At 30.4% G+C, this 27,004-nt stretch overlaps 2 protein-coding genes across 41 annotated transcripts; one reads left to right on the top strand and one right to left on the bottom strand.

Moving 5' to 3' along the window:
* Positions 1-6,291: 6,291 nt before the first annotated feature.
* On the top strand, positions 6,292-11,964 carry LOC112805508 (uncharacterized). 36 transcript variants are annotated; one of them, XM_072198728.1, is made up of 16 exons: positions 6,292-6,930; positions 7,121-7,156; positions 7,512-7,586; positions 7,694-7,762; positions 7,873-7,950; positions 8,036-8,096; positions 8,419-8,502; positions 8,882-9,021; positions 9,238-9,565; positions 9,903-9,998; positions 10,170-10,269; positions 10,374-10,508; positions 10,822-10,922; positions 11,027-11,077; positions 11,150-11,278; positions 11,549-11,964. In XM_072198728.1, exons 9-11 carry the CDS (start codon positions 9,251-9,253, stop codon positions 10,176-10,178), a joined length of 420 nt encoding a protein of 139 aa, XP_072054829.1. In that variant the 5' UTR covers positions 6,292-6,930; positions 7,121-7,156; positions 7,512-7,586; positions 7,694-7,762; positions 7,873-7,950; positions 8,036-8,096; positions 8,419-8,502; positions 8,882-9,021; positions 9,238-9,250; the 3' UTR covers positions 10,179-10,269; positions 10,374-10,508; positions 10,822-10,922; positions 11,027-11,077; positions 11,150-11,278; positions 11,549-11,964. The 36 variants fall into 36 exon arrangements, with proteins under 36 accessions (XP_072054829.1, XP_072054817.1, XP_072054833.1 ...); XM_072198716.1 differs by having other exon boundaries at positions 8,408-8,502; XM_072198732.1 differs by lacking the exon at positions 8,419-8,502.
* Positions 11,965-19,382: 7,418 nt separating this feature from the next.
* Positions 19,383-23,342, bottom strand: LOC112805489 (serine/threonine-protein kinase AFC2). Of its 5 annotated transcripts, XM_025847868.3 has the most exons (11): positions 22,958-23,244; positions 21,966-22,158; positions 21,498-21,678; positions 21,353-21,401; positions 21,147-21,261; positions 20,848-20,939; positions 20,477-20,627; positions 20,291-20,355; positions 20,107-20,204; positions 19,921-20,023; positions 19,383-19,820 (listed from the first exon to the last, which is right to left on the bottom strand). In XM_025847868.3, exons 1-11 carry the CDS (start codon positions 23,054-23,056, stop codon positions 19,674-19,676), a joined length of 1,293 nt encoding a protein of 430 aa, XP_025703653.1. In that variant the 5' UTR covers positions 23,057-23,244; the 3' UTR covers positions 19,383-19,673. The 5 variants fall into 5 exon arrangements, with proteins under 5 accessions (XP_025703653.1, XP_025703657.1, XP_072054855.1 ...); XM_025847872.3 differs by lacking the exon at positions 21,966-22,158 and having other exon boundaries at positions 22,958-23,231; XM_072198754.1 differs by lacking the exons at positions 21,147-21,261; positions 21,353-21,401 and having other exon boundaries at positions 22,958-23,216.
* Positions 23,343-27,004: the final 3,662 nt, after the last annotated feature.

The following is a 27,004-nucleotide window of genomic DNA, read 5'->3' as shown; positions in this document are numbered from 1 at the left end:
ACACTAATTATACACGGTAATAATTAGCAAACATTTTCAATGGAGATACTTAGTACAATTAGGTGAAATTTATTCCATTATATTTTATTAATCTTTATGATTAATTCAATAGAGATACTTACTCAATATATATATGTTATATATTAATTATATGCGAATATTTTTAGGAAAGAGCTAAAAGAAGAGATATATAAATATATATAATATTATTGCTATATAGAAAGCATACATAAATTGCTATATTTTTTTATTATATTATATAATTTAAAATTATAATATCATGTTATTATTAATTTTAGATACTCACTATAATTATATCAAATTTAATTATGACTCTAAATAAATAAAATAGATAACATTTAATATTATTTTTTCTTTTTTACATTCAATATTTACTGTAAATATAAAAAATAAAATAATTAATAAAAAATATGAGCAGAAAATAAAACATATTAATTAAAATTCAATTTGTTATCTAATTAATCTTGTGTCCATACAATATAACTTTACGAAAATGTTATGAATCACAACCTTTTTTATTCTAAAAAAAATACTATATGTAGCCTTTAGTAGTACAAAAATAATTATAAGAATTAATTATTGATATTGATAGTAATCACAATTGATTATTGATACCCTAATTTTTTTAAAATATATTTTACTTTTTTAAAATATAATGCATGTACCGTGTAGACCTTTTATTATTATTATTATCCACTAATTCATATCAAATTAAATGGGTCACTATTAATGCGTGTATCAACTATCTCCTAATAAAATTATTGTACTTGAATGAAAATCAGAACTATACTATATCAATTGATATAATTAGAATGATTAAAAATATCGATGATTGATAAGTAGTTTAATAACGCATTGAATATTGATTTGATATAATTATAATGAAGATATTTTCTTAAATTAATATAATCATGCATTATTCATGAGCTAATTGTAATATAATTAAAATAAATTTATTTAAGAAAAAAAAAAAGAATTCATGTGTAATTTTTAGAAATTATAATAATTTTTTATTTATGTATACATATATATTAATTTTATTAAATAATTTTCTCTCTCTCTCTCTCTCTCTCTCTCTCTCTCTCTATATATATATATATATATATATATATATATTACGGTAATTTTTCTTAATATATATACATATACATAAATAAAAAAATATATGAATTATATTTTGTTAAATTCTATGTTACCGATTATTAAAAATATTTAAATCACATATATTAACTATTTTTTGGTTATAATTATTTCGTTTTATATATATGATTATTTCGTTTTATATATATAATTATTTTTTATATCCATATATATTCTTCAATCCCGGCCACATTTATACGCATATTAACAGTTTTTTTTCTAATAGTAATGTTTTAATTTTTCGTTTTCCTTTTTCATGTATCTTTCCTTTTTTTCCTTAAATAGTGATTTTTAATATTTCTTTTTCTTTTTTAAAATATATTTTTCTTAATAATTATATTACTAATCTAAAATATAAAATAAGAAAAAAAGGTGATATATATATATCTAAGAAAAAAAATAAACTTAAAAATTAGAAGAAAAAAAAGAAATTTTATATTAAAAAATGTAAAAAAATATATATTCAAAAAGAATAGTCGTAATATATAAATTGAGTCAATAATTTAAATTGTTCTAAAACTAATTTAATTAAATACGAATATTAGAAATAAATTACTTAAATAATATTTAATCTATTCTAGTCCTTATACATGTATAGATTAGATTCATTCTCATAACGACAACCAATTGAAACAACATCGTAAGTTCGAATATTTAGAATTCGTGCAAATTCAGACCATTCCCTTGTTCTTTGAAAACCTTCTGTATCCCTGATAAAGTTGAATCGCAATTCTTTTTACAGAAAAAAAAAGTTGTGGAGGTGGCTTTGATGTGTTGGAGACCAAAATTCGGAAATCACTATTTATATTTAAGTGTGACACCCATTAAACCCTAAAGGCCAAATAAAATAATACCTCTAGTTTTATTCTCATTTAATTCAGCATTTATGATAATAAATGAGAAGACCATTATATAAGTCATTTAATGTAAAATAGCTTAATTTGCGATTATAATTAATTATGTATTGCCCATAAATAGATTCGGAAATAATAATTTCATAACAAAATAATCATTTAATTTGAATTACAATTAATTGATTGATAGAAATTATAATAAATTGTATAATATTTAAATAATTAACCAAATCAATTAGTTGATATAATTAATTTATTATAATAAATTGAATTTAATGAGTTAAAAGAAATAAATAAAAAAAAATCATCATAAACATTGTCACGACAGTTTTATCATTAAGTGTAGAAATTTAATTTTTATATAATAGAATAGATATTTACAGATTATTATATTAAACACAGACTAAAAAAACACACTAAACAAAATAAAAGCATCAATGATAAAATATAACCTAAAAAATCACTTAAATTCAAAAAGAACCTGTGATGACCTATAATATATATATATATATATATATATATATATGAGAAGTAAAAGTAAAATAACCAATTAAAAATAAAGTAAAAAGAGCAATTAAAAAACGTAAAAGAAGATAGAGAAGATAATGTGTGGAATAGATAAAAAATGTATTGCAATAGAAGATTAATATAATTAATTAATACAAATGATAAAAGAGAAAAATCAAAGATCTTATTAAAAAAATTTCAAAAAAATATTTTAAAAAAGAACCTATTAATCAACTTTTATAAAAATATTAAAAAAATTTAAATTATTTTTAAATAAAATAATAATACCCTTAAGAATTATTAATCAAAATAAATAAAAAAATAATATAAAACAAAATCATAGAAGCATATTATAAAAATTAAGATAAAAAACAAAATAAAAAATTACAAATATTTTACCTGAAGTACAAAATAGAGAGAGAAAAGGGATATATAAAATAATAAGATAATAAATTGAATTAATTGAATTCATTTATTTCATTGCTTTATATATTATTTATTAAATAATTTAATATTTATCTTGATCAAATTAAATAATAAATTAGTTATAATTAATTTGGTTTAATGAATCAAACAAAATTTAAAATAATTTGATATTTACTCTAATTAAATTAAATATTTGAAGTGATGATTAATTTAATTTAATGAATCAAATAAAATATTAAATGATGAAATATTTATTCTAATCAAATCAAATTATATAATTGATTAGTTATAATTAATGCAATTGAATGAATCAAACACATTAAATTGAAAAATAATTTAGTTAATTTGTGTCTTAAAAACACATTTTAAAAATATGTATTTTTCAACAACTTTTATAAAATATTTTTTATAATATTTTTAACCTATGGTCTAAAGACACAGTTATAATAACCCATTAAAAAAATACTTAATTAGTTAATACAAATAATTAGTATAATTGATTTAGTTCAATAAATTAAAAGAAACAAATGTGAAAAGAAGAGATAAAGAAAAAGTAAAATTATACAAATGTGTAGCCATTAAAAAGGAATAAAAAAAAGTCCCTTTTAGTTTTTTATTTATTAATTATTAATTTATTATAATTAATTTCACAAAACTTATTATACATTATTCATCTTACAAATTAATACAATCAATTAATTGATATCAATTATCGATAATTAATTTTAATTGATATAACTCATTTTGCCATACTTTCTAAATAAATAATTTAAAATACACGTCTCAATTTTTTGTTAAAATAGAATAAAATAAAATACATAAATCGAGTATATATAAATCTAAAAATTATAAAATTTTATTAAATACTCAAATAAATTAGTACCATAAAACTAAATTTAATGTCTTTTTTAAAAATAATGACTGGCCTTTTATTTTTTTAATTATTAATAATTTAAATAAAGTAATACCCTATAACTTATTTTGTTATCTATTTTAAGTAATTACTAACATTCAATTTTTCTAATTATTTGCTTGTCTTATTTATCATTTATGCTTTTAATCAATTATATTAATAAACAAATAAACTAAATTAACTCCGGTTATACTTAGACTATTTAACAATTCAACATATTCTTTTTAATTTGGGATTAACTACTAATGATAGAAAATAAAAAATTTAGAGTAATTCAATATTATGAACATTAATTATTATTGTGAAATAACCTAAAATCATAATGCAATTTATTTTCAAAGAAATAATCAAGTATTATTGTTAATTATGAAATAACATAAAATCATAATGCATTTTATTGTTAAAGAAATAATCATCCATTAATATCTATAAATAAAAACTATCATCAAAATAGTTTGATTAAAAATATAAGGAGTTAATTATTATTCATTATTAATAATATATCGATTATATCATAAAGTAAAAATATAATTATCCGCATTTACACCATTAGAAAAATTACCAATCATGAGAAAAATTTTGTCAAAAAAAAAGAATAAAATTGCATACATAATAAATTTAAAAAATAAATATCCTCAAGTAATTATGCTTTTCTAATAAATAAAAAAATTAAATATCATAAACTATATTCTTTCAAAATAATCCTTTTAAGTTGTTATATTTAGCATGGTTTATTTGTATATCATTTAAATTGATATTATTTTTAATTATAATAATCATGTATTCTTAATAATGATTGTTAGAATTTAATAATTTTTCATGCCTTGCAATAATTATCTATAAAATATATATATATATATATATATCCTAAAAAAATTATTAAATAAATTTTTATTCTTTTTATCCTATTTTTCACATTAAAAATTTTTTTGTTTTGTGTTTTTTAATTGTTATTATGTTATTAGAATTGTTAAATAATATTAAAAAAATTCTGTAAAAATAGAAATAGTGATGGCACCTTTAATAATTAATTCTATAGAATTAAATTTAAACGAATAAGATGATTAATCAATTATACTAATAATAGCATATTTATAAATATTAATAATGAAAATAGTCTGATCTCACTAATTTAAATGATCAATACAATAATTATATGAAAAAATAACTAATTACATAATTGCATAATTTTCAAGATCCTATATAGTTGAATCTAATAGACAAATAAAAAATATCTATATGATAATGTCCTAATATTTTAGCATATTATAAATCATATTATAAATTTATATATTATATTATAATTTTAAGTCAACTCCTTAAACACATTATAATATAAACCATCTAAAAAGATACATGAAATTAATGAATATCACCTGGATCGCAAACATACATTCTAAATTGTCACGATATGTTAAATAAAAAGAGCATCAATATAGAGAAATCAATGAATATAACTAAACAAAGAGCAACAAAGAGACACAAAAAAAAAAATAATAATAAAGAGAATCAATAAAAACATTAACATATAAACCACATACATGAACAATGTATATACTAATTGCGAATCACAAAAAAAAGACAATATATATATATATATATATATATATATATATATATATATATATATATATATATATATATATATATATATATATATATATATATATAGTGAATGCTAACCAATCTCTTTTAAAATAACATGTAAGTTACCCTTTATGATGTGTCAAATTTTAATTGGTCATTATCTTAACCATAGTTGGGTTATCTTGTAATTTATTATTTGATATAGGTAATGGTATAATTTCTTAGAATATTAAAATCTCACTTCCGTTAATTGAAACATCTTTACACTCCTCAATTCTTTCTTCATCGCGTAACTTCCATCCTTCCAAGCATCGCGTCGCCGTCGTGACAAGAAGCGCCGACGTCATTGCCATCTACTGTCCTCTCACGCAATCTTTCTTTCTTCCGTGCATCATTCCTTAACTACGTCGTTGAATTTTCGGTGTGCCGATGTTATCTCACTTGATCCCTCTTTCTGCTGTGGATAACTTCTTACTAACATAGTTAATGGTTAGTTTGGTTATTAAATTTTTTTTATTAAAAAAATATATCTTTATTTAATTACATAATAGAACATATCACTACTAGAAAATTAGTTATTACAGACGGATATTTTCGACAGATTTTATCCCACGGAAATACAGATGGAATTTCAGAGGGATTATTTTGTCGGAAAACAAAAAAATGAATTAGCATAAATTACAGACGGAAAACAAAATTCGTCGATATTTTTGTTGGTAAAATTAATTTTTTTTCGTGAAAAATCGTTACAGACGAAAAATCTGTCTGTAATTAAATAAACAAAACACTACATTTTATTAAATTATTAGAGACATAAAATCCGTTGTAAATTTAAATTTTGTCGGAAATATTAAAATAAAGTTCGGCATTACCAACTCCTCCTCATTTCACATATTCTTCCCCGCGCCTCCACACCCTCCCCTCTAAATGCTCGATCGGCGGTGCTTCTCAGCCTTGCACCGCCGTCGCACCTTGTGCCGCCGCTGCACCGAACCTCCATTGCACTGAACTTTCATCGCCCCGTCACACCCCTTCCCGGCTCTTCTATGTGTGTTGCCCGCGCGTTCCCTTTCGAACCCTTATTTGCATTTCTCTGCCACCGTCTTCGTCGCCATCGTCTACCTTCGCGATTTTATAAAACTACATCACTGATCGCTCATTCAGCGGCACTAACCATAACCAATGGCGTCCGCCGAGCAGCCATTGAAGAAGCGAAAGCACGACACTCTCCCGGAATCCTCACTACCACACCACCGCCGCTAGCACCGCCGCCACAATCTTCTCAAACCCTAGCTCGCCCGCCTACTCCTCCTCCTCCACCTCTGTCACAGGATGAGGTCGTCACCAAGCAGAGGAACAAAGATGAGGTTCGAACCATGTTTGAGAGCTACCGTCGCATCAAGCTCTTCTTGTCAAAGAAGGAAGGTGATTTCATCCATGACCTTGAACAGAGCTTCTTCGCTCTCGTCAATGCTTGTAGAGGTAAACACCACTAAACAACACTTCATAGTTCATTCTCTATCTTTTTGGAGGGTATAAATTCGAAATCAAGGTTAATGAATTTGAGTTTGTTTATACCATTCAAACCCTAATGTACCATTCTTCTCTTCCTCAGAATATAGCGTTTTCTCATATCTTTCTAATTCATTGTTGCTTGCATCACTATTTACAGGTCTGTGAACTGGATTTAATATTCAACTTCCATAAGGTTTGTCCCCACAACTCCATGTCATGATTTATGCTAATAAACAAATAAATTGTAATAATAATGAGTTATTTCCATTGATTCTTCAAGGTGGCCATCCTGAACAAAAAATGCTATGTTTTCCTAATTCCCTTAATAAAATACTGTTTTGTGTTTCCAATGCTTGGTTAATTTGCCATAACTAAATAATCTTATAAGAGTGGATGCTCTATTTGAATTTTGATCTGAGCTATCATTTTCTGTGTATAATATTGCCTGAAAATTATTCCCAACTATTAGATAATTGAACAAAGTTAGTGGAATTTTGGCATCCACATCTTCTTTGATGACATGGAGTTTATGATACTCTTCTTTCCAGGGATCAAACAATCTTATTGCAAGCTTGCCAGGGGATTTAGCAAATTGTTCCAAATTGTCCAAGCTAGATATGAAGGTAGGCACTAGTATAAAAATTTTGGTGCATTAAATGACAACAAAAATTTTGAGAGGTTAAGGTTTTATTAACCAGTGCCTTCATTATAACCTCTTTTTGTCTCCAAGGAAACAAGTTAACAGAGATATCTGAAAATCTCTTTTCATCATGGACCATGCTTACTGAATTCAATGCATGTATGGATTTTCTTCTCTAAATACACACATATGCTGCTTTGCTTTCAATTTATTATTTCTATTCCTACATGTCAACTCACCAATTTTTTCCATTTTTATCACTACTGCAGCAAAAAACTTGTTGAATGGCATACCAGACAGCATTGGAGGTCTTTCACGTCTAATTCGTCTTGATCTCCACCAGAACAGTGTGCTCTTTGAACAAGGGGTCAATGGTTTTCTGTTTCTCCTTTCTTCATCTTGTCTTAAAGCTAGCGTGTCTGTGTTGTGCAGGAATCTCATCAATCCCTTCATCAATCATGGGTTGTCATTCACTTGCCGAGATTTATTTGGGGTCAAAATTCTAACCTATTAATATGCAAGTCTTTATATTATTAAAAGCATGCTGAGAACTTGGTTTTCTTCTGGTCAAAACTTCTGTGTATAATAATCTTATAATAATAATAATAATAAGATGCTCTGCCGTGTTGTTGTTGTTATTGTTGTTGTTGTTGTTGTTGTTGTTGTTGTTGTTGTTATTTAACATATAAGATGCTCTGCTGTGATGTTCACATTCAGTTGCTGGTACCCACTCTTCATTACTTCCCTAGCTTGCTGTTTTGTTTGTCCTTATTTTTTCATTAAAGTTTGATGGTTCCATTCAAGATGGATTCTAGTGGCCCATGGGGCTTTGCTAGAGCTAATGAAGGGAACCCAAGAGTCAGATCCAAGTTTATTGCACCATGTTATTATATGAACAAGTAAGGTACTTACTCTCCTTCTTGCATTTAAATTCAATTTTGACTATATAAAAGATTATTAACTGGTTCAAAGTAAGAGACTTAATATAATTTCATGACTATATTACTATATTACTATATTCCTAGCTAGTATAGGTTTAGTGTTCACTTGATTGCAGGGCTTGTTAAGTTATTAATTAATCATACTTGTCACAGCCTTTTCTAACAAATTTCACTCCTTCTCTGTCTGCTGTAAGTTCTAATAGAACCTTTTTAATAAATGGTCTTCAATCATGAACATAAATAGTTAATTAGTTTTTGCTTGTATGATAAATGTAGTACTCATGAGGCTACTTAATTATAAGGATAATTTTAAGATTTGTGTGTTGTTGCTTCACAGAGGAAGTTTTAGAAAAGGATACAAGCCACCAAGTTGTACAGAGGAAGAAGACATAAATGTAGATGAGTTCAAGGTCATTCAGGGCCAATTTATGCAGCCTCTTGGAGAGTTTATTCTTTCTTCCTCAGCAGACTCAACTAGTATGTACTTGATTTCATGTTCTTCCCCAATTTGTTTCTTCACTTCAAGTGGTAATGTAGGTTTCGTTTATTTTATGTTTAAATTTGAACCTTATTCTTAGACATGATGTTTTGGCAGGGCACTTATCTGATGTTGATGTGAGTTATAGAGTCCAATATTTTTTAGTTATAATATGCTTTAGAAGCAAAGCTTACCCGTTTCATGATCTTATTTAGTGTGTGCAATGGCATGCCAACTGCAACTACATTGCAACTGGTTCTGAAAACGCTGTCGCCGGTGGCTTCTCTGGAAAATGATTCTCTGAAATCGGCAATTTTCAGCAGGCCAACAGCTGCTACCTCCAAGGCCGCAGCTAAGAGATCTGCCGTCGATCTCACCGGTGCTTCTTCGCCTCTCAGCCACAGGCCTCTGAGCAGCATCGCCGACCTCAAGGCCATGGCGTCCGCAGGCGTCGACGATCTCCGGCGCCAAATTGATCATTCTCACTCCGAGATCCTCAAGGATCTTGAAGCTTCTCATTCGCGTCTGCATAAGCGCTTGAAGGTTTTACTTATTTAATTTCGCGCGCTTTTCTCTAATGATCTCACTCTCTTTAATACTGTATAATCATGTTGATGAGATCAATTTATAACATAACAGCTGAAAATCTATGTTATTCACATATTCTTAGAAGTTAAACAGGTTAATATGGAATTATAATGCTTAAATTGGTGCCTAGCTAGAATATTCGGAACCAGTATAAGCAGAAATTGAGAGAACAATTAGATACTCTGGCATATTTGATCAAAGAATGGTAAACCTATGACAAATTTCTGAGAGTTTGTGATAGATCTTTAGGCTAATTATTAATCACATTGCTGTTTTTATTTTGAAATTTTAGATGCAGACTCAAGCATGCCACCAAGTGATGGATGAAGCAGAAAAGGAGTACAAGAAGTTTTCCAAACGAATCACTGAAAGCCGTGAGGCAATGAAGGTTTTCACCTCTTTGACTAACGTTATTTGATCTGTGATTTGGAAAAAAACTGTTAATAATCGTAATGAGGTCTACGTACAGGCATCTTATGATGAGTTCATGGCAGAGGCACAAGCCAGTGCATCTCGTGTTATTATCTTGTGTAAACTGACCTACAATTCTTATCTGAAGGTTATTTGAAGCTTGGCATAGTAAAATACCTCTACTTGTTGAAGCTGTAAAGTCCTTGCTAGAGGAGCCGAGTTTAGGTGTTCGGAAAGCACTTTCTGAGGTAATCCATTATGATCCATGTTCATGTAATTTACTTCTGAACTAACACAGTTTCATACCCTTCACTTTCTTTTGGTTTTTCCTGCCTTCCTTCTTTTCTTGTAGTTAATTATGGTTATGGCTTCACATTGTTACTTGGTTGGTTCATCTGGAGAGTTGTTCATTGAGTATCTTGTACGGCACTGTGCTTTAACTGACAATAATCGCGGTGATCTTGACATCCTGAATAAGAGAGTGGAGGTAAAATTTCTCCCCAAGCCTGCTTCTCAATAAACAAGTGCCACTTGTGTACAATAATAAGACCATGATTAAAACCAAAATTTACTTTCTTAAATGCCATCTTAGCTTGGTGATGATCATGCCAGAAAATTATATTGTTGTGCCATGATTCAATTTATAAAAGGAACTATGCCACAAACATATAATTAGAAAGGGTGATGAGCAAGGCTCTATATAAAAATACATTAATATAAAAGTATCATATATAGAAATTTTGAGTCATGTTGCCTGTCAATTTGTGTTTTCTTCTACTAATTCTTTTAGTTCTCTGAAGCTGTCTACAAGAGATCAACATTTCCTGTTTTCAAAGCACATGGGTTGGCCCAAGCATCAATAGCTGATTGTGTATCAGAAACATTTTCTACTATTCAAACAGTGAGTTCTCCATGGTTTATACTTCAAATTTATAGTAACTTTGTACATTGTAAAGTCTTGTATTTGTAATAGACAATTGATAACAGTAAAATAAATTATTACAGGTATGATCTTTTAGTGGTGAAAATCGGCAGATGTTTACATTTGCTAAACAGGTAAGATTATTCAAGAACGAATAGGTTTTTATTATGAAAGGCTTGACACCTCTAATTATTAGTTCTTTACAGGTTCTGTCTTTCCAGTCAAGTGGGATAAAGCTTGGTACTTTCAAATCATTTAATGAATCTATGACCAGGGTTGCTATTTATATCTCTTTGATTTTATTATATTGTCTTGGAGGGAACAAAGTTAAGGTGGTAAGCAGTTCTAATCTGTTCAAAATTTCTATTTTTCCATTTATATTTCTCTCTAACTGTTTCTTTTGCAACAAGTTCAACCATTAAAATAATATTTTTAAGTTGCTTTAGTTTCTGTTCTCAGGGTGAGCTCTCTGTCGGAGCTATGGCATCTTTTATTGGATATACTTTCACTTTAACATTTGCCTTAAGGAAATTAAGTTGTGACTTGTTATTTATTTCATCTTATCTTTTGATCTTTACTTGACTGTCTGATATTATATCATTTAGGTTCAAGGACTGGTTAATACCTTTGGGGATCTCCGAGGAGCTTTTACGGCCGTTGACAAGATCAACTCTGTTTTATCTCGAGTTTAAGTTGATGATTCTCTTGCCTATGGCTTAGAAAGAGAACTAAGGCAACAGAAAGCAGTGGATGATGAGAAATATAAATTGTTCTTCTCTAATAGTTCAACTGAGAAAAACCAAATGCATTACATGTCGGCACTAAAAACATCTAGCAATTTGTTTAGCTTGGCTTGGTTTGGCAAATTTACACGCTAAGAGATTTCTTATTTCATAAGATTTAACTACATGCTCTTTTAATTAAATATTTATTTGTGATGAATTATAGTTGATGTATCAACACACTTTGATGTATGGTTGTTACTTAATATTATAGTTGATGTATTAATATACTTTGTTTATATTTTGAATTATATTAACTTGCTTGTTTATAGTACTTTTCTTTTAGTTTGATAATATGATGAATTTTTTTATTTTTTGAAATATTATAAATATTCAAATGCAAAATAAATAAAAAATTGTATTTATTAAATTTATATTTATTTTGTATAAAAATAGGTTTATTTTTGTAATAGAAAAATCTAAAAAAAAATATTTTACCTTACCGACGAATTTACAGACGGATTTTCTGTCTGTAATAAGAGTGTAAGATGGTTTTCCAAGATTCAAATTACATATGGAAAATCTATTGGAAAATCCGTCTGTAATTAGAGATGAAAAATCCGTCGGAAAATCCATCTGTAATTACAGACGGAAAATCCGTCGGAAAGTTCGTCGTCTTAGGGAAATGGATAGAGAATTTACAGAGTAAAAATCCGTCGGTAAGTGGTAAAAATCCGTCGGTAATTTTTCGACAGAAAAAAATCTGTCGGTAAATAATTTCCGACGAGGCTTTTACAGAGGGACAAAATCCGTCGATAATTTCGTTGGTAACCAAAAATCCGTCTGTAATAAAGACTAAATCTGTCTGTAAATCTGTCTGTATTAATCCATTTTCTAGTTGTGATATATTCATATGTAAAATATAATATAATAAAATAAGTCTATTTATGAGAAATTATTTTTTGTATTAACTTAAAAAAGAGATCAATATAACAGTTTAAAAAATAACGTAAAAATAATATTTTAAATAAAAAATATTTAATATTAAAATTTTAAATATAAAAATAAATTGTATAAATATTTAAGAGATAAATATGAAATACATGCCTAAAATAAATAAAACATATAAATAGAAGTACTCTTGAAAAATAGAGAACTATTTTGGTCTGTTTTATTTATTTTAGGCATGTATTTCATATTTATATCTTTAATATCTATACAATTTATTTTTGCATTTAAAAATTTTAATAATAACTATTTTTTATTTAAAATATCATTTTTACGTTATCTTTTAAACTGTTATATTGGTCTCTTCTTTAAGATAATACAAAAAATAATTTATCATGAAAATAATTTATTTAATTATTAAGTAAATAATAAAGTACTAATAAATTAAAATTTAAAAGAATAAAAATACTATAAAAAAATACTTGTACGAAAGTTGGATTTTATCATTTTAAACTTGTGTTATAAATTTTAACCATTTATTCATCTTTTTTAAATAATTTACATATGATAAAAGATATGTTTACTTGTTTAAAATACAAATTTTAATATTATATTTGTATGTTCCTAATTTTAATTATACTTTTAAGTACTCTGAATAGATTTATTTTGTTTTATTATATTATATTTTACATACTAGTATATGTTCCATTATATAATTAAATAAAGATATATTTTTTTAATAAAAAAATTAATAACCAAACTAACCATTAATTATGTTGATAAGAAGTGATCCACGGCAGAAGGAGGGATCGAGTGAGAGGACAGGAGATAGCGATAAAGTCAGTGCTAGCTATATTCGGAAGAACAGTAAATTACGGACCACGAGAATTCAACGACGTAGTTAAGAGATGATGACGACAACGTTGGTGCTTCTCATCACAATGGTGATGGTGATGCTTGGAAGGATGGAAGCTACACCATTAAGAAAGAATAGAGTGGAAAGGTACTTCAATTAACTGAAGTGGGGTTTTGATATTTTAAGAAATTATATCATTATCCATCTCAAATAATAAATTACAAAATAATCTAACTATGGTTAAAATGATGACCAATTAAAATTTGACACATCATTAAAATAAGGCAACTTGCTAAGGCGGTATGATAAAACCAGCCATTAATATTAGAAGAAAGTCAGCACTAGCGGTAGTCCGCCTGCACTAGCTAAGGGAGAAAGAGATATATGATATAAAATTATATTTTATTGATTGGAAATATAATTGAAAAGAAGAAGGGAGAAGAAGAAGAGCTGGAGAACTTTCAAGGGAACTCTCAGAGCTTATCTCTCTAACCTCTCTCTATGATTGTGTAAAAATGAAGGGTACCTCACAATGAGAACGAGGCCTCCTTTTATAATTGAAGTTTTTACTGTTTCTACATTACAGGTAAACATGACCTGGACTATAGCTACAGTTCCGATTTCAAACAATTCCAGTAATTGTTTTGGCATTATTACAATATTTTCGATTTTATTCATCAGCTAGACAAACTTCGAAACAGTCTTCCTCAACTTGACTGTCTTTACCTTCTTCATCACTTTCTTCTTTAGATGAGGACTCTTCATCTTCTTGAATCAAGTCAAGGATCTGTTGAAGCTTCCCTTTGATTGATTGCTTCGATTGTGAGGCTGCAAGGGCTGCCTGAATTTGTGCCTTTTGATTGAGAAATGAGGCCGTCTCTGGATTTGAGATCTTCAGACTCTTGGGGTTGGTTTTGAACCATTCTCTGACCTTTTCTGCATAGGCCATTGATGAATCAAATTGAGACCACCATTTGACATAAGCATGCCTTTGTAAGATTGGGAATGCTTTAGGATGGTCTGGTTTTGTATATTGATATTGCCACGAGAATACCCAGGACAATGAGAAAATTGAGAAAAATTTTAACATTATAGGAACACTTATTTCCTGAATGTCAAATTTTGATTGAAATAGTTTATACCCTTCATCGGTAGGTGAAGGTAGGATTTCTGGGATTGGCCCAAAGAAGTCCCACCATTGGTAGAACAGTTTGGAAAGCATATTTTGAATTTCTTTTAAAATAAATTAACCATGAATGTCTGTACTGAGTATTTTGAAACCAAAATACTTTAGTCCAGGCTTCCATGTACTTTAGTCCAGGCTTCCATGTAGTCCCAATAATTAAAACCTATTGGGTCATAATTTTGAGAAAACTTTTTATTTTTGTTTAGATTGTTCCCAAATTACTTTGGGGTCATGACTTTGAGGATTTGGATTGTTGAATGGGTTATGAGTTCAGAATTGGTTTTGTCCTTGTAGTGTTTAATAGATACTGAGTTAGTATCTACTAAAATGAACTCATAAAATTGGCGAGTTTTATTGGGTGAGATTGGTTTGAAATGGAATTCGGTAGTAAAGATTTTTGGGATAACTTTGTTTGGCAATTCATCCCAAAATCCAGTCTCCATTTGGATAATGTTTGAATTTTTGAGTTTCCCTTGATGTGCTCAATTTCAAAATAAAAAACGCTTAAGATAGCTTGCCATCTAGCAAAAATTTGTTTTGATGCAAGATTTTTAACATCTTTTTGTAAGACTTCTTTGGCCGATTTGCAATCAACTCGGACCAAAAATTTTTGATTGAGTAAATCAGATTGAAATTTTGTGATGCACAAAACTATGGCTAAATTTTTTTTTTTTGATTGTGGAATAGATTTGTTGAGTACTATTCCAATGTTTTGATGTAAATGCAATGATACATTCTTTATCATGCAATTTCTATTTTAAAATACCACCATATCCTAAATTAGATGCATCTGTTTCAACAATTTTGAATGCATGAGGAACAGGATTATAAAAGGTGTCCCCAATTTTGCTAGGCATGGAAACAAAAGGATTATAAAAGGTGTCCCCAAGACTACATCATTTTTTATATCTTTTTCTATGATGAAATTAGTTGGAATTCTAAGATTACCCTTTTCAACAAAAGCATTGGATAATTTGAAATTGATTTTTAGTCTTTTACCCGTTATCGAGCTAAGACGTTCAGTAGTTTTTTTAAAATACTTTGTAGGGATCAGCCCTTCTTTAATACAATTTCAATATGCACCTGTGTCAAAGAGTGCGATGGTTTCAAGAACAAAATCTTTAACGACAATTCGGATATTAACACGGCATTTTATAAAAGAGAATATATTTATTAATCTCAAGATTTCTTTTCCATTATTGTCGTTAGAACTTTCATTTTCCTGTTTTTCAGAAAACTCAGGTTGTTTTTCAAGAGAGTCAAGTTCTACATCATCAGAATCTTCACCTTGCATTAATTGCAAGAGAATGAGTTAATGATCTTCTTGATTTCTTTTGATTTCTTGGATTTCCTTCTTAAGGTTGTTAACCTCAGTCTGGAGATCTTGAATGGTTATAAGACGAATAACTTATTTTACTAATTTTTTGAAAATGGGTTGGACATCATATTTATTGCTAAGGATAAGATTTTGGACTTCTTTTCCTTTTGTAAAGATTTTTTTTTAATTTAGAAAGAAAGTCTTTCTTTTGTTCCGGATTACCAATAGCCTCTATTGCTTCAAATAAGAGATCTTGATCTTTGGATAAAACATTAATTTTCTTGACATTAGAATATGAATATGATCCAATATCATCAACTTGGATATTATTGATATCATCCGAAGATTCCGGTCTAGAATCATCATCTGAACTTTCAATTAAAAGATTGTTAATTTGTTCCTCAATTTGAGGATCAAGGTTCAGATTATTAATCTTTCCTTTTAACCGACAGTATTTGCTAACATGTCCTGGTTTTTTACATGTATAGCAAATAATAGGGTTTTTCTGGGAATATTTTTGGAAATTCTTTTTACTTGGATTTTTGGAAACTTTTTCTAGATCTTCTGAAGTTCTTTTCAGGATTAGGTTTAAAAACTTTTCGATTGGGTGGTCTTTTAGATTTCCGTGAATGACAACCAGGAAGACCAAATTGTTCACAGAGAGTTCCCAAATCGATACGATTTTGTGTTTTCTCACAAGCAAGTTGCCGTTGAATTTTATCATTTTGACAAATCTTTAGAGCAATTTTTTGGTCTGCATCATACATTCCCTATGAAGTACACATGACAAAACAGAATATTACAAAACAAAATTATAGTAAGATTATTTAAAAACAACGTAAGGATGACATCTTTTTGTTAATCATAAGCTAAAAGAAAAAAAGTATACACCTAATAATAAGCAATTAAAATAAACAAAAATTTTTAAAAAATATAAAAAATGAAATGTATAAATAAACTAATAAAAAAATAAACTAATAAAATTAATTCATATATTTCTTATCATATTTATTATGTTAAGATATCTTTTTAAAAAATAATAAGATCTTTTAAGAAATGTAAAATATAGCTTTTAAAAGAATTTTTTTTTTAGTAGTTATATTTTCATTATTAAAAATTTGTCAAACACACTAAAAAATAAAATAATTTTTTTATTAAAAAAATCTATGTTTAACAACTTAATAACACTCAATAATTTAATTGTAATAACCAAATACATATTAACTATATACATTTATATATGTAAATGTAATTTTATTTAGAGAAATGTTAGGCGTCCAAACATTTTTTAAATTAAGTTTTCAACCAAATTTTTACGTACTTCTTCTTTTTTGTATACAGGCTATAACTTCTTCTTTCTCTTCTTTCATTATCTTTGTTGCCATTATCTTCTTCTTTTGTGCGTTTCTTTTTTCAACATTGTTGTCGCGGTCGCTGTTGCCACCGTTGCCATCGTTGTCGTTGCCACTACCGCTGTCTTTTTGGAGGATTACATACCCAAAACATTGACTCACCCAACTAATAAATACAATCATAGTAAAAATTTGTGTATTATGTGCAAAAATTTGTATGTTGTATGCAAATATTTATGTGTCATATGCAAGAATTTGTATACTGTATCAATGAAATACGTATAATACATAAATTTTGCTGTATAACACAAAAATCTTTATGCATAGCAGAGAAATTCTAATGTGTAGTGCATAAATTTTTGGAAGACTACTACCTAGAACATCGACTCACCCAACTAACAAAATATATTGTGTGCTATGTGCAAAAATTTGTGTGTTGTGTGCAAGTTTGTATATTGTACCAATGAAGTACATACAACACATAAATTTTGGTGTATAACACAAAAATCTTGATGTGTATCATAAAAATTGATGTAACAGAGAAATTTTTGGAGGACTACATATCTAGAATATTTGACTCAACCAACTAACAAAATATTCGCAACAAAAATTTGTGTGCTATGTGCAAAAATTTGTATATTGTACCAAGAAAATATAAACACATAAATTTTAGTGGACAGTACAAAAATCTTAGTAGATAGCATAGAAATTCGGACGTCTAGCACATAAATATTTGGAGGACTACACTTCTAAAACATTGACTTATCCAACTAACAAAATATATTCGTAACAAAAATTCATGTGATATATCGATAAGTTTGTGTTATGTGCAAAATATTGTGCTATATTTCGAAAATTTGTGTTATATCAATAAATTTTGTGTGTTTTCCAATAAAAATTTGCATACTGCAAAAAACGCGAAAAAAGAATAGTGATATATGCATGCATTTTTTTTATTAGGCTTTACACTAACTTTGTTAGACTTTATTAACAAAACACTTGTATATGTAGTATGAGTCTTTTATTTATTAGTAATTCGTTGAGTAAAGCTTCAAGAAACATTAAAATTGATTTAAATCAGATTTTAATTATAATTGTGAAAGTGTGTCGAATTACTTCACAATTCACATTATTTTACCTCAGAAAAGAAAAAATAAAAAAAATTTGCTTCACGTTATAGTTTTGGTTGCTTCTTTATGTCGTAACATTGAAATCATTGCTCACGTGAAAAAGATGAACATTACTTATGGGTTGCGAGTCATCAAAATTACTCATTAATATAAAATATTTGTTAGAATCTGAATACATATTAAAAATAAATTAAATTATACATATATTTATATACAAATATATTGGTAACTGAATTTAGTAATTGATTTTGATATGAATAACATTTTTATTAATTATAAAATAGCCAATTCTATTCCGTGACAAGGTCCAAAATTTTTATTTTCAGGAAAAAGCGGCAACCAACAAGGGAACAACGACGTATTTCCATTTTCTCCTTTTTTTTTTTAATAAACAGTTTACTTATCTTGTCCTTACCATTATTAATTAATCACATACCCCAGCTGATGTTTCACATTTGAAAATTCTTTTTAGTTTCGGTCTTATTAATTAACTAACCTTATGAATTTATTAACTAATTGCGGCTCCTAGGTATAGTTAAATTAGGCTGCACAGAACGCTAAAATAACAACGCAGAAACACAATTATATTTGACAAATAAAACATACAAAATCTTATCTAAAAATACTAAATTAATATATTTTAAGACAATACCATTAAAAGCCACAACTACTATTTATTTTTTCATTCACTATTTTTATTAAATTTTTATAATTATATTCTTTATTATTATATTTTTTTCTTAAATTTTTTTGTATAAAAAGTTAAACTAGACTTTCATAAAGACGCTAAATTTTATATCTTTTAGCTTCATATCTCAATGTCCTGATCTCGAAACCAATAGCAGCCTTAGATACGATGAGAGTTTCCAATTAGAAATCACAAGGTGGAAATACTTCAACAAAAGCTCCAAGGTGAAAAATAGCAAGTGGCGACAACTTAAAACTTCTGAAAAATGAGATTTAACACAGCTTTTCTTCTATATTACATTGATTTCAGACTTGGGCTAATGATAGTATATTCTATCAAAATTTGTGAAGAAATAACAATCAAAGCGCTGGCTATACCCCATCCACGCTTTTGTGAAGAGGTAGATAAAAGTATTTACAGGGACTGGCTCCAAATCCCCCCCCCCCCCTCTTTTGCCTGGCAACAGTTGTGGTCATATTTGCCCTTGATTTCAAGGGAGAATAGGCATGCGAGTGTGATGGGGTGGATCATCATCTCCGTAGGTAATCTCTCATGAAGAAAGAATGTCTTAGAGCTTCCCTGGCTGTAAGCCTTTCTGAGGGATCATATCTAAGCAATCCCTGCAAGAGGTGTATAAGATCACCAGCGGAGTGATCAACATGCTGCATGATAAGGTTCTGCAATTATTTGAAGAGAATAATAGTCAGATCATACCCATTAAAATCATCCACGTTCCTTCATCAAGTTCTGAAAGCTAAGTATAATAACTATACAGACCTGTAGCCTAGGAAGCTTCATTACGGCTTTAATACTATCCCTCGAGGTTGCACCTTCTGGCCAGTCTAATCTACCCCTTCTAATGTACTTTTCAGCATGTCGGCTAAGCATATGCCAAAAAAATATTCAGTCATATGTTGCTAAAGATCAATAAATGACAGCATAGTCAAGCGGCTAATGACTTACTCTACTCTCTTCAGCATGTGCTGAGGTAGTGGTCCAAGCACCCTCTCCATCATGGCAAGGTGCTCTAAATTCTCATGGGTCTGAAACAAAGCTTCACCCTGCAACAGAAGCTCACACCTTAAGATCATGCAATAATGCTTCATAAATGTGCTTTGAAGCAAAGTTTTCAAAGGGCTAGACATACAGTGCATAACTCAACCAATATACACCCCACACTCCAAATATCACACGGGTAACTCCAGCCCAGTCCTACAAATCATACAAAAATCAAGTATAACAATGTTATCATAACCATGTGATTTATCAACCAGAAAAAACAATTTTCTATGCAAGGCAGACATTTTTTCTACAGAAGTTGATTTGTACATACCAAGGATAACTTCAGGTGCCCTATAGTGTCGAGTTGATACAATGTAATTCTGATCTTCTCGCTCATAAGTCGTGCTGCCAAAATCAATAACCTTTATAGCACTTGACTTGGGCACTCTCTTGAAATAAGAACTTGGTGATCTTGATGAACTCTGTTCAACAAATACAACAGATGTCAGTGACTGAATGACTGAATCTACTGTTATCAACAAAAATGGCATCTCCAGGCTTGAATAAGATTTTCAATCATATATTTGGAACAGAAATTTTTATTTTAAATGATTAAGTATGTAGACAAGTTTGGAAGTCAGTTTACTTTTATCTTTATAGATACTAAACATATGTCTTAAATAGAGCAGAAACAAGAAGTACCTTGTAATCAGGAACTTTGACATACTCGGGAGAAACTAGAAGTATGTTTTCAGGCTTCAGGTCAGTATGGATCATTCGCAAATCATGCATGACTGCAAGTTTTTAGAGGAAGCAACACAAATAGTAAGTTCACCCATAGCAACAAAAATAATAGTCTGATGACATCTACAACAACCTTCTATGGATCAATGCAAATTAGTTTGTATAATCAGCAGCTAATGATTATTTTAAGAAGCGAGATTATTTGTATGCTTAAATAGGGAAGAAGTATATAAATAGCTTAAAAGGAAACTACACACATGCTACACATTCCAACAGTTGTCTGCCAATCTCACGGACAAGATCAATGGGAAATGAGCGATAATTGTTTTTCCGAAGAAAATCGTATAAGCTTGGTCCAAGTTTCTCAAAGACCTGTTAAAACCATTTAAATTCACCGACATCTTAACCCCCATGTTATGTGTATTGGGGAAAACAATCCATCACAAATCAATCAAATACTTACAATACAGATATGATTACGATAGTCAAACCAGTTCCGTATTTGCACACAACTGCAAGGAATAAGCCCATTTAACATATGCAAAGGAATTAAATATTTTCATGGTACAAACATAGGTGGATAACAAAATAATGCAAAAAGTACTTACCGATTGCCACCTTTATCGTGTTTACCAAGCTGCTGCAGCACCTCAATTTCAATCATGGCTGCTTCCCGATACTTCTTTACCCCACGAACAATTTTAATGGCAACCATTTCCTTCCTTTCTCTGTCCCAGCATTCTAAGACCTGTCCAAATGTTCCTTCACCCATTTTGCTATGAATCTTGTCTACAACCACAACAAAGAAGAGTGTGAGCTATGAAGCATTCATAATTCTCAACCAACAACAAACATCCGGGGACCCAACTTAAACTCCTATACCCCAAACAGGTTTACATAGTATTAACTACACAAAATTGAAGTCCAGATCAGATAGTTAATGGACTGAGGATGCATGGACACCTAAATGCCAAGTTTTCCAGCAAACAATGACACATCCAAGAAACAAAATAAAGCATGATGAGACCATGACATATATGAATGTAAATTTCTTAATGATGGTAAAGTGTAATTACAGCGAGAAGTTAAATTTTCTCCAAGCTCAAAAATGTAATGGCCATCTTTGTCATCATCTCGCTGAGGGGGAGAACCATTTCGAGCAACACCCTTAACAGAAAGAGAACTACTGGTATGTTCTGAGGGACCCCATGAAGGAGCATAGCTTGAAATAGTTCCAACCTCTTGTCCACAAAATAATCCTACCTGAGCCTACACATAGCCATCCATTCATGCACCACCAAGAGTTAAAACAAAAAAATCTCGCCCACCAGCATGAACTAGACAACCCCTATATAAAATGCCCTTAAACCATCTCAGATTGTTTCAAATAAAACAGTATACACATCATCCGTGCGGTGAAATAAGCAAGCTTTCACCGATACACACATTAATCATCCAAAAGTGTATAAAAAATAATACCGATAACAATAAAATCAATAATGGAGCAACCCAGAATGCAACAATTTACATCAGATAGCTCATCAAGTTTATTTTCAGCACAAAAGACATTGTTTGCTAGGATCAACCACAAATATTAATATATTAAGCTTCGGCATAACGGGTAAGAGCACAAAAAGGCTAGTTTTCACCAAATGCCTTAACAAGTGTATTCCTGTAAAAACGAAAAAAACCTCCATAGCCAAAAGCAAAATTAGATCCATCATAGCATGTTTCACATGTTTTCAGTAACAATAAATATAGATAAACGAAGACCACAAATACCGTAATCTAAGATAAACCGATCAACAGATCAAATATAAAGTCAACTATCGTCGAAAATTGAATCAATTCATCTCCAAAACATCAATTAAACGACCAAAATCTAACAGATCTAACAAAAAACAACAGAACGATTGTTATACAAAATTTTATTGGGAAACGAGCAGAACAACGTTACCTGAACCCAACATACCTAATCTACAAAAATTTTCATCAGATCTACATCCAGAAAGGAAAAATCAAAGGAAAAGGATATCAGATCTGAAATTTCGGGATCAGATTTATTTACCTTCGGGGCCTCAGGGATATCCCAGCCTAATCTAGCTCTCTTTCTTGGGCGTCGATCCATGTGAGGTTGGGGGAATCCAAAGACGCGCTCCATCTCCATGATCTCTATGAACTGCGAAAACTTCAGAAGAGAAAATTGAGGTGAAAGATAAAGATGAAAGAAAAAAGACACGCTTTTTAGTTTTCGGTTTGCTTTCTCGCGAGGATAGCGCGTTTCTGAGGAACCCTAGTTTTGATGCAAGGCTAATAATGATGACCATGGAGGTTGTTGAGATGAAATCTAACCATACACGTGTCGCGTTGTTGTAGCATCTAGTTGAGTGGATCGTGCTGTCAACTATGGACTGTGGTTAAGATTTGGGCCACGACTTAACTGCGGTTTGGTTAGGTTTGGGGTAGCTGGAATGGAATAATTAAGATTGGAATGGAATCAATGGATATGCTGGTAAGGGACGGGATTAGGATGCCTTAATTTTTTTTTTTTTGACAGGAAAAGTGCGTATTTCATTCAATTGGGCCAAGGATATCTAGCCGAGCTAGATTTTGAACATTGTTTGGAGTTCTTTCATTCACACTTGCTTTAGATTGGTCCGTGTCAATTGGGCTAATTCATGAGTAACTCTATTTCCATTACCAAAAAAAAAAAAAAGAGTAACTCTATTTTTTATTCTTTTAACATGACTAAAAGAAATGTTCTTGAAATTTTCAAAGCTTTGACTTTTAGGCTTTCAACCTTCTCTTCTCGCTCATTCCCGACTAATGGCAACCTTCATTAGTCCGGTATTATAGTTTTTTTGAACCTACTTCAATTTCAACCCTTATCAAATTCAGATACCAATCCAATGAGTTCGATGATATTTCCTAGAGCTTGAACTAAAACAAGTGTCATCAATTCTACTTTATTTAAGATCATTCACTACATCCAAATTACTACTCTCCAAAATAATTTGTGTGAAACAGCAATACTTGGCTAAACTTATCCAAGAGACGTTGTATAGGCCTTAGCCATTTGGGCCTTTAATGGAAAGAGAATCGTCTAGGTTGTTGAAGTTAAAATACGGCCTAATAGCGAATCCCGCCTTGTGCATGCATCAACTCATTAGCCAGCGGCAGACCCTTAAATAGAGCTCCAATCCGCGACGGATTAGTCCTTGGCCTGTCGGGCTGGGGGATACCGTGGGCAACAAAAAAAAAAATACGGCCTAATAGTCTTTAGCTATTATGTCATCCCCTCCTTTACTCCGGTTGGTTGTTGCTGTGTCTGTATTAATTTTGATAAGGTTGGTTGGTCGAGTTCTCAGTTCTGCCTAATTTGAGTTATATGATCTTGTTGCAATTTTCTCTTTTCTTCAGTGGCATGCACTGCCCAAAATTTAGAACAGGTTTTCACTGCATTTTTTATTTCCTCCTCTATCGATCTCTCTCTACCTTCGAACACCAGAATGTTTCTTGCTCTCCAAAGTTATTGTAATAGGAAACAGAACCTCGATTTCTCCTTTTCTTCCAATTGTTTTAACATGCAGATTATCCATTCTCTCATATCAGTTCCTTGGGATGTTTCTGTGTGCAGTGTGAAGGGAGTTGCAAACCAAAATCTTTTGGCAAAGTTGCAGTCTCTTAGATGGTGGCTCTCGGTTTCGTCCTCCGTCCAACATCGAGTGCATATGGGTGAGTCGTTGATTCCTCTTCTGGTCAGACTTCTTTGTAACACCCCTACCACACAGAATTTTATGCTTAAGTCGTAAAATAGAGGTGGTGAGGTATCACAACCTCTAAAATAAAATATACACATAGTAATAGTTGAAAAAAATTTGTAATGAGAAGCCTTGATGGAAAGCTTAAGCCAAAGAGTCACAAAAAGAAAAGCACATCGCTCACGTAAATGGAAACTTGGATAGGAAGAAATAGTAAAGATATATATACATAAAGAGTGAATTATAAAAAATACAGAATATTAGAGCGCAAAATTTAACTCGCACAATTGAATCGGCAAATTGATGAACAGAAAAATTGATGGTTTAAAATTTCACAATAAATTCTCGTTGCAAGTATAGTTTCTAAACCAACAAATAATTCTCTCATACAAAAATTTGGTTGTCACAAGTAACAAACCCCAATAAAAATAACCGAAGTATTCAAACCTTGGGTCGTTCTCTCTAGAAATTGCAATAAGATGTTCTTGTTATTGGCTATGAAGTATATTTTGGAGTTTTGTAGTAAGAGACAAGAAATATAAATGGCAAAGGAAATGAACTAATAATTGAGAAAGCTCTTGGCAAGGTATGAGAATTAGTTAACCTCTAACTATGAAGAAAAGTCAAGTGGATATCAACTTGAGACCACAAGTCCTAGTCTAATCATGATGAGGACTAGCTTTAGTGATAATTCAAGTCAACTAGCAACTTCCAATTATCAATCAACAAGAGAGTTTGATAATTCAAGTGTCTCCAATTACTCAACATAGGCCAAGAGAAGAGAAACATAACTCATAACTAGAAGAAGCATTTCATCAAACACATAAAAGACAATAAAGGCAAATATTATAAATTGCAAGAATTAAAAGAACTATAACTAATCAAGGCAAGAGATCAATAATAGAAAACTAAAGCAAGCATTAAAAGACATGAAAATAATAAATTGCATTAAAAAGAAATGTAGATCTACAAAATAATTCATGAACTACAACTAACAACACAAGAGAATTACAAGAGGGGTAGAATGCTACAACTACAAGAGAACAATTAAAGATGAAAAAGGAAAATTAAAGCAAAAGAGAATAAGTAGAAGAAGTAGATCTAGAGCTAAACTTAATCCTAATTCTAGAGAGAAGAGAGAGCTTCTCTCTCTAGAAACTAACTAAAGCATGATGAAAACTAAACTAAAACTAATTCTAAACTACCTCATGACTAAGTCCCTCATCCCCCTTTAATCCCTAGGTTAAATAGCATTAGAAATGAGTTGGATTGGGCTCAAAATACTTCAGAAATCGCTGGCCACGAGTTGCCTTTAGTGAGTCACGTGCAGCTTCCCACGCGTACGCGTATATCACACATACGCATCTCTAAACGCCAGGAAACTATGGCAAAAATTATATCATTTTGAAGCCCCCAGATGTTAGCTTTCCAACGCAACTAAAACTGCCTCATTTGGACCTCTGTAGCTCAAGTTATGATCGATTAAGTGTGAGGAGGTGATAAACCCCAATTTTAGGGTTTATCTTGTATATCGATTTCAGGGGTTTTATCGACGATTCCATACGCTTTTCATATGAAAATACACGGTTTTGTGTTTCTCCCCTAGTTTTTGCCTTATGGATGAAAGCATGCCTATTTTGCACTAAACTAGATACATTTCTATTCTTCTATTGGTGCCATTCGATGCCGTGACCTGTGTGTTAAGTGGTTTCAGGATATAGGGCATGGATGACCCGGAGGAGAAAAGGAAAGTGGGTGCAAAAGAGGGGAGCATGAGAAATTGAGGTTTGGGAACTTCAGCAAGTGCGCGTGCGCGTACTTGGCGCGCCCACGTGGATTGCGCTGCCAGAAGCCAAAGTCAGAAGCCAAGCTATGAGCCGGCACGTGTAGCGGCTGAGCCATGACCACCATGGACGCGCACGCGTACGTCGCGCGTGCGCTCGAATTGCGAGATGGCCCAGTGGCGCGTGCGCGTACTTTGCGCGAGCGCGCCGATGCTCGAATATGATTTTTTTTAAGGGGTCACGTGACTTGGGCGTGAAGACAGTTGGAGATCCCATTTTGGGGAAGTGCCTTGGCGGGAAAAGCTTAAAAGACCAAGTTAAAGGGTTAAGGGACTTTTAGCTCATTTTTACATGTTTCTAGATTTTTCTCCTTGTGGTAGTTACACTCTTGGGTAGAGAGAGAGATCTCAAGCTCTTATTAGGGTTCATCTTCTTCAATTTCTGAATTCTCAATCACTCTTTGGTGAGATCAAATTGCAATTCTCAATTTACTTTGTTCCTATTTTAGATCTTCTTCTCTAATCTCAATTAGTGCTTGTAATTGATCAATTCTCATAGATCCTAGATTCA

This window comes from Arachis hypogaea, chromosome 1 (genome assembly GCF_003086295.3).
Source record: "Arachis hypogaea cultivar Tifrunner chromosome 1, arahy.Tifrunner.gnm2.J5K5, whole genome shotgun sequence".
Taxonomy (NCBI): Eukaryota; Viridiplantae; Streptophyta; class Magnoliopsida; order Fabales; family Fabaceae; genus Arachis; species Arachis hypogaea.
This window is presented reverse-complemented; position numbering and strand designations above follow the sequence as displayed.

Coding starts and splice junctions, on each gene's coding strand:
- LOC112805489 (XM_025847868.3), bottom strand. CDS start 23,056: ATGGAGATGGAGCGCGTCTTTGGATTCCCCCAACCTCACATGGATCGA. Junction 20,940..21,146: donor ACTGTTGGAATGTGTAGCAT/GTGTGTAGTTTC, acceptor AAAAACTTGCAG/TCATGCATGATTTGCGAATG. Junction 20,024..20,106: donor CACATGCTGAAGAGAGTAGA/GTAAGTCATTAG, acceptor GCATATGCTTAG/CCGACATGCTGAAAAGTACA.
- LOC112805508 (XM_072198663.1), top strand. CDS start 7,741: ATGCTTACTGAATTCAATGCAT. Junction 8,503..8,881: donor CCATGTTATTATATGAACAA/GTAAGGTACTTA, acceptor GTTGCTTCACAG/AGGAAGTTTTAGAAAAGGAT. Junction 9,022..9,237: donor TTCCTCAGCAGACTCAACTA/GTATGTACTTGA, acceptor GATCTTATTTAG/TGTGTGCAATGGCATGCCAA.